The following is an 8,224-nucleotide window of genomic DNA, read 5'->3' on the forward strand; positions in this document are numbered from 1 at the left end:
CCCCTCCTTGCATCATCTGACACCTCTTTTTACTACACCGATCCCCTAAAACAAACATTTCTGAAACTCTCCCCTCTGACTCCTTCCCTCCAAAACTCCTTTTTACTCACCCAAAAGCCTCTTCCTACTGCTAAGACTTTAAAAAAACAAACAAAAAAAATAATCCTTCACTCTCTTATCCCTCCACTATCCCTTTTCAATAAAAATTAACAGACTAACATGTTTCACTTCTCAAACTCCATATTCCATAATTCAACTATACTAATATACTGCCCAAATAACTGAATAACATATCTACTACTCAAATTACTTCATATTTATACTATACTAATTTTCAACACTAATCCTTTATGGGTTCCGGAGTGGCGTGCTACTCGCCAGAAAAGCGCTTCAACGCCCATCAGGGGTAACAAGTGCTATATGAATGCAAATCTTTCTTCCCCTCTTATCCATCCGCTATCCTTCTCACTCCAAGTAACAGACTAATATCCACCACTGAAATTACCTCATATTTCACCATATTAATTCACCACTAATCCTCTATATGCTCCCTAAATAGCATGCGTCAACAAGCGAGCGATAAATAAATACAAACCTTTGTCCTACTCTATCCTTCTGCTATCATTCCAAATCCAATTAACTGATTAACCTATCCACCACTTAAAATGTACTTGCATGTTTCACTATACTAATTCAACACTAATCCGCTGTGGGTCCCGGAGTAGCGTGCTACCCGCCGAAAAAGCGCTTCGACGCCTCGTCAGGGGTAGTAAGCGCTATATAAATGCAATTACAATACAATACAATATGCTTACTGAAAGAAATGTCTACAAGCATACTGTATTTTTTTGAACTGTAATATATGTGGATGGCTCAGTGGGTTGCAGTTTTTGTCAGCGAGATCCCTTTGTTACATGTGGTTCAGCAGCACCTGAAGCTGAGGTTGTGGTGGAGGGTGCTGATTTTTTTAGAAATCAAAAAATAGCTTTAATTGCTGCAGAGTTCGAATTTCTTGTTGCTCTAATGAGTGTGATTTCTGATATTCGTCTATTTCCATGGACTTCATTGCATGATTTTGGTCGTAAGAAAGTGCCACACATTTATGGTCATTGAATGACTCATAAATCCACTGAATGAATGAAAATGTCACACATAAGCAATCTCAAACATTAGGGGCTATACTCAAATGGGTGTCATTTATGCCATCTATACGATTCCCTCATCTTCCTGCTTGATTTTGCTCATGAGAAAGTGTCGCTCATAGTCCTTGAAATGTAACTCATAATTACACTGAAATTTTGAAAATGTCACACATGGCAATCTGAAACCTTGGCAGCTATGTAAATGTTTTGGAGTATTTTAGTAAAGCACATAAATGCCTATGAGTGGAGGGTGGAGAGGATTTAAACATTTTAGCTGACACTCGTCTCATTTCCTACAAAGGGTTACAATTCTGTGAATTATATGGTTTCATAATCACAAACGTCTCCTAGGGGACTCACAATAATACAAATGAAACAGATTTGACTAAGCTGAAACAACATTTAAAGCGAAATGGATGCGTAAAGCAGAACGTCACTTATTGGCAGACTTAAACCATTGAAATGTCACACAAAAGCTATCTAAAAACTTGCCAGTTATGAACTGAAATGGCAAGAACACTGACATGTACCATACACAGCACTGAGGCATTTATACTACACACGACAAGCAAATGAGTGTTTTGCAACAAAAAAAATATATATATATATATCATCGGACAAGGTCAAATTGCTCTATAGAAATGTCTGGGCTCTGAAGCAACAGATAAGCTCGCTACTTGCATTAAGACCTGCTTGTAAAATAGCCATGAAGCATGTCTCTACTAGCATGGTGGCCATGTTGGAGTGGGAATACTTAGTGGCTGTGAATGACAATACCCTTGTGATCATGCGTCCCCAGTCCGCCCTCCAAGTTCCACTCCATCTCACCAAGCGTTGTGCTGGAACACTCGGCTAGGATCGGTCAAGTGACGATTTCCGAATTGCGGTCTCTTGCCAGTAGGAGAAACTGAATTAACTCCAGAAGAACAGAAGCGCGCTGCCATGACGGTTCCCAGAGACCGGAACCGGAAATGTGCGAATCGCCACAAGCTTCTATGCATCCCTGGTTTCTTTCTCCCGAGGACAAAAAGTTCTTGGTTTCTTCTTCGCCATATGCTTTTCCTTCTCGCTGATTATCCTACCAATTCCTGTAAAAAAAAAAAGCCGATATAAATCACTAAAAAGGTACTGCCTCTCCTACCTTCTAGCCTAAAAACGAAGGTACACTTGCCCGGAAACGCGTCACTTGCTGTCAAATTGAATGTCACAAGATGTAAACACCCACTGGCTTCGATTGAAGAAAAAACAACTAGCGAGCTAACACCCTTTAGCGGATAGCACGAAGGCGGGGAAACCAGAGTTATGTAATGTGAGGTGTACCATTTCCCATATTCGAGATTAAAATATGTGTTTAAATAAGTTACAGCATTTCGTAGTTATAACTCCAAAAAGTTTATAATAATTTCCCCCAATCACGTTTATCATTCATTCACTCACAGGTCACAACTATAACCTCAGACTTCCATTTATCGCTTTTGCTTCTTGCCCTAGAAAATGTATATTCTAATTGTTGAAAAGTTTTAAAGACCAAACAGCCTGATTCATGAAGCTAAATTGCACTCGCAAAGGGCAAGATTCTCAGAATCTTGCCTTTTGCGAGTGCAATTTTGGCATTTGGGATTCACAATCCCAAATGCAAAAATCGCTAATGAAGAATTAGCTAATATGCGAGAATTAGCATTTAAGGAATCTCTATTAGAGATTCCTTAAATGCTATTCATGACACTTTCAAAAATTGCGATTTTGCAAATTTGGGCCGCTATTTACCGAGAGGTCAGACCTCTCGGTAAATAGCAAAAACTTAGAAAAATGCTTTTAAAAGCATTTTTCTAAGTTGCATGTTGCACACACACATGTCCTTTGGACATGTGTGTGCGCAACACCTGTTCACATGTGCATTTTAGGGGTGCTACAGGGTGTCCTTTGGACACCCCTGGCACCCTTAAAATCGCTATCTTATTTGTGAGTAGTAAATTGCTACTCGCAAATAAGGGATACTCCCCATTCATTCCTATGGGCCTTTTGGCCCATAGGAATGAATGGGGAGTTATTCCTTTTTTTGCGAGTAGCAATTTTCTACTCGCAAATAGAGAACATGTAGGAATCGCTATTTATTTAGCAATTCCTACATGAATACCGTTTTGCGTGTCCTCAATAGCGAGTCGCTATGATTCGCTATTAGGGCCACGCAAAACGGCCCGTACATGAATCAGGCTGAAAGATCACACACGTGTATAGGCCGGGTAGAGAGAAGAGACAATCCCACAGATCAGGTATATCATAGGTTTAATCCAAGTCCCGCAACAAACGTGTTAACATTTCAAAACTGGAAAGGGAGATTTCGAAAAAAATAATCGGTGAATGTATTTTCCTAATTGACTTGTTGTGAAGCAGGGGCAATTTAGTTATTCCGGGCAAGAGACAGATGAAAAAAATAAATTTTTGCCTCAAAATTTGGGGGTCTGTCGGCGTGAACGCATAGCTGCCAAGGTTTCAGTTGGCTATGTGTGACATTTTCATAATTTTAGTGTAATTATGAGTGACATTTGAACAACTATGAGTGACACTTTCCCTTGACCAAAATCAAGCAATGTAATGGTGCTAATTTCTCGCACAAACTACACAGGACTCAGGGAAACCCCTCCAATAGGCAGAAATAACTTGTCTACCTATAAGAAGCAGGCTTAGAAACAATAGCAAAAACAATAAATGTATGCCCAAGTGGGCCATTCACCCTTTTTGCTTCTTTCCACATGAGAGCGCTGCTTTACTCACAGCACGCCCCACACAGCGCAACCCGTGGACTCCAACATGTAAGTGCTGCCAGAACAACAAACACAAAGCACCACCATACTGCATCACATCATCCTGGCTGCTCTGATGTGGACAGCACCACAGCTGACAAACTCATAGCAACCTGGTGTCAGCTTCCATAAGCGAAGCTCCATTCACCACAGAAACTCGCAGTTATCTGCAATGAAAGCAACGGTAGCCCATGAGGCCCATGCCATCATGTACCAAATTAGGTATCCACCGAGAAAAGGAAAAAAAGGAGGAGGTGATGACAACTAAAAGCACTGGTGAACCCGCTGTTTAAAAGCGAACAACCATTTGCAAACTGTGTAATTATTTTTTGTTTCTGGCGCACAGTTGATGTCGGTCTGTCAAAGTACTAGAAATCTAACAGCAACACCAGATAAGTATCAATAAAGACAGCACATAAAATAACTTGTCACAATTTTAACGTGATAATTTGCCTCGGATGATAAGGGGTTAATAATGTTGCTGTCAGGAATGTTAAAATGAGCACAGCCTTATGATGTATTATTGCTCTATTTAGATAGGAAAAAACAACAAAGGTCTGCTTCAAACAAGAAAACCCCCCGATTAAAGCAACCCTTTCAGCCGGGAAAAACAAAAGTGCACCTTTTATTCGCTAAAATGTAATATTCAGTAAAATACAAATCTGCAGTGGTTGCCGACAGCTGAGCACGTCCTGTTCCTTGGCTAGTTGGATTAAGAGCCCTTTATTTCAGCTCCAGACTGACTCTCGTTTCTTGCATGAAATGCTCTTCCCCTAGGCAATCACTGCATAAGGATGTCTAACTGGGCAGAAAGACGAGTCTCCATCCTATTGGGGCTGCATAATTATGTTTCATCGTGGTCAATTGAAAACTTTCCTGCGTAACAGAACACTACGTGTAAAGTTTAACTACTTGCCATGATCAATGTCACGTCGGGGCGCATGCAGTCTCACTTTGGTTACAGCCTGCAGCCGCCCGGCTGCCCCTGTGTTCATGCCAGGTGTTCTGAGCTACTAACACAGCTCTCCTCTTTAACACGACCGGGCAGCAGCAGCTACTGACTGCAGGCGGAAATACCTGATCTTGTGCTGCTCAGTGCTGAAAAGAAAATTATACTTGAGAAGATTTAAATTCACATGCACAATGCTTCACTGAAGCAAGTGCAGTCTAGTCACTTACTTCAACTTGCGGCATCTCAGGCCGTGAGAGCCACAGGAATTCGGGTTTGCCGCCCGCCACCTGAGTCCATTGACAAAAGTCCCCGAGGCCGAACTGTCCGGGGTCAATTGTGAATGATTGTAAACGTACAGCGCAGCTGAGCCAATCTCCCATCGAACACTGCATGCAGCGCTGCGCCCAGAGATACTCAGAACAAGCCAGACTCCAACTAACTCCGAATTATTGAGCACTACAGGACGTCGTCACGTAACGAGCCGCAAGCCAGAGGACCAGCGCGCGCACACCCCAAGCCACACAGGCAGCGCGGCCCCCAGATTTACGTAAACCAGCCAGCCTCCAACTCCGAAGTCAAGTGAGCAATACAGGAGGACGTCGTCACGTAACGAAACCAAGCCACTGCCGGCACACAGGTGGGTCACAGGCATTGGCGCGTGCGCAGCACCCTGCCGAAGGCGAGTTTCAGAATAGCATTAGAAATGCGTGACAATGCATTTCAGTGCGGTGTTGCGGAACACCACACTGAAATGCGTAAGAGTCACGCCTGATGCGTGATACTTGGCAGGACTGGAACGAGATATCAACATTTTATTTTATGGCAGTTTTACATAAGCCATTCATGCCAATAGGCCTGATTCAGGAGGGAAACTAACATTTTTAAGCCAGAAATGGCTTAATTTTGGCCAGGCTCAGACTGGCATATAGGGCAATGAGGCAGTGTTCGACGGGCTGGACTGAAAGGTCAGTGTGTCAGTGGCAGGCGCGCAACACACATTGGGCTCACCGGGCTTCCGCCCCCCGTCGTGTGTCAGCCCGGGCTGAGACAGCTTAGCGGGCTGGCGACCGTCTAATTGCAGCCGCACCCGAGTACTTCCCAGGTCTTTAACCCCTTGACCGCGGTCAAATTCCGCCGTGCTGCTGGGGAATTAATGAGTGGGCGTGTTTCGGACAGCCCTGCAGATGCCCACTGTGACGTCGGCCGGCCAGGGGCCGTCCGACGCCCGCAACGGGTTAAAAGACCCTTTACTTGTCAATGAGGCTTTTGTTGTGTTTTCACCCCTTCTTAGAGCCACTCTGCCTATGGCTGGAAGAATAAGCCACCCCCCCCTCTGAAATCCTTTTCAGCCCCCCCAAAATTTGTGGGCTTGTTTTATGGTCTGTTGAGCTAGTTTTTACTGCTGATTTCCCTTATATTTAAACAAACACTTCCTGCAGCAAGCTTAAATGTATGCAGTCTTCCATACCTTGCAAACCACTTATGCAGTATGTCTTTCAGTGCTTGAATTGGAAAAATAGAAGTGCATGTACCCTGTACCAGAGTACCTGCTTGTTTCTGAGAAGTGCAGGTATTCTCCAATCAAAGTATTACATCACTTCTAAAAAGTGCAGGTCCTCTCCATCTCAAAATGTTAATGTGCAGGTACTCACTAATGGTGGGCCACTTTTATTTTGGTTGCCCGTGTCTATTTTCTTTCCCAGTCTAACCCAGATTTTGTCTGGCTCCCGTCTGAAATTGTCTATGTTTCAATAAAAGTCAATGGGGGAAATAGATTCTCCATAGCTGTCAAGGTTTAAGATTGCATATGCGTGACATTTTCATAGTTTCAGTGTACTTATGAGTGAGATTCAATGACCAATGTGTGGCACTTAAGAGAGACACTTTCATGCGAGTAAAATCTAGCAATGAAGTCTATGGAAACATGAATACCAGAAGTTACACCCATATGAGCAACGAGAAACTGTAAGAGGATCTTGAAACTGCTGCAAAGCACCTGAAATGGAAGGGCACTAATTTCTCTCTTTCATGTGCTTCATTTATTTGATAGTGCTCCTCATACTAGTGTAGGGTGTCAGAACACTTTATATGATATACACATTATAGAAAGACAATTAATCATATATGTGTAAATCAGTCTAAAGGAAATGTTACAGAAGATAGTGAGTATTACAAGTTGTAGAATCACATTTCATCCATACTAGTAGGAAGTATATTATAAGTGTTTGGTCTGGAGAACCACAAACTCAGGTTTTAAAACGTACCATCTAGTTGGTTTTTACTAAAAACAATTTGTTTATACCCAAACAAAACCTTTTTAGGAACATTAAGATAATGAAAGACTGTGGAGGGGGGGGGGGTGGGGGGGAGAATAACGTTCTAACCTATATCAGGTAGTTTGAATGCAGCTCTTTGATGACAGTTCATATGTAATTGTGCTACATTTATATTGTAACTTATGAACAGAAAGTAACAAAAGGGTCTCTGTGACAAAAGCAGTAACCCACTGAGCTAGCTACATAAAATGCAGTTTAATGATCTGCCACAGCAGGCACTTTAACCCTTTGCGCTACTTTATGATGGGTGAAAACTGCCACCAGACAAAAGGCTGATCTCGCCTCAGCAGGAACATTATTTACGAGAGTCACCTTGATATTTTTATTGTTGCCTGAGAATTCCTAAACACACAAGGAATTCAGCAGTAGGTAGTTTTATTTGTGAATACATAGCACCTGATGGGATAGGGGGTCCCCACATCATTGTAGTTAGAAGGGACAATTCCTAAGCAGCCCGACCGCTAATAGAGATAGAAAGGGACCACCACACCATTATCTTGCCATATCTGTGCAGAGCAAAGAAAAGGGAGAGTATGAGCCAAGCAGTGTTCCTCTCACTTGAGCGCAGAACCAGTAAAACAAAAGTAGGTGGGGCCAGCACTGGCTGCAACACCTTACAAATACACAGAACACACATGCCTCTGCACTGCATGAAGTAAAACTGAAACACCACCAGGAGAGGGAAACCTGGCATACGCAACAAGCGGGCCCCAGCACCACAACTGCAAACAAACAGTACTCTTTTGATATCAAAACAAAAATGATTCCTACCATGAAGTTGAATAAACATAAACCTCTCCTTACTTTGTGTTGGAATGTTGGTCCGGGTCTCTCCCAGCACCAGCACTGTATGGATGTTTACAGTCCTCATGTCAATTGAGGGCCACAGATCCAGAGAAGGGCGGTCCATGCTCCAGTGTGTACATTTCATTAAAGATTATCCAATCAGGAGAATTAAAGCCCCTTAACGCTGGTTTTTGCCCTTGTTTG

General features: G+C 42.7%; 1 protein-coding gene across 1 annotated transcript in view; it reads right to left on the reverse strand.

Annotated features, from left to right (window-relative positions):
- METTL2A (methyltransferase 2A, tRNA N3-cytidine) overlaps positions 1–2,336 on the reverse strand; it is a 40,518-nt gene extending 38,182 nt beyond the window's left edge. The window contains exons 1-2 of the mRNA XM_078645099.1: positions 2,314–2,336; positions 1,971–2,230 (exon numbers count right to left, since the gene is read on the reverse strand). Coding sequence (XP_078501225.1) covers positions 1,971–2,143 — 173 coding nt within the window. The 5' untranslated portion in view covers positions 2,144–2,230; positions 2,314–2,336. The remainder of the gene's footprint in view (positions 1–1,970; positions 2,231–2,313) is intronic.
- Between the last annotated feature and the right edge of the window lie 5,888 nt (positions 2,337–8,224).

This window comes from Lissotriton helveticus, chromosome 5_1 (genome assembly GCF_964261635.1).
Source record: "Lissotriton helveticus chromosome 5_1, aLisHel1.1, whole genome shotgun sequence".
In the NCBI taxonomy this organism is placed as follows: domain Eukaryota; kingdom Metazoa; phylum Chordata; class Amphibia; order Caudata; family Salamandridae; genus Lissotriton; species Lissotriton helveticus.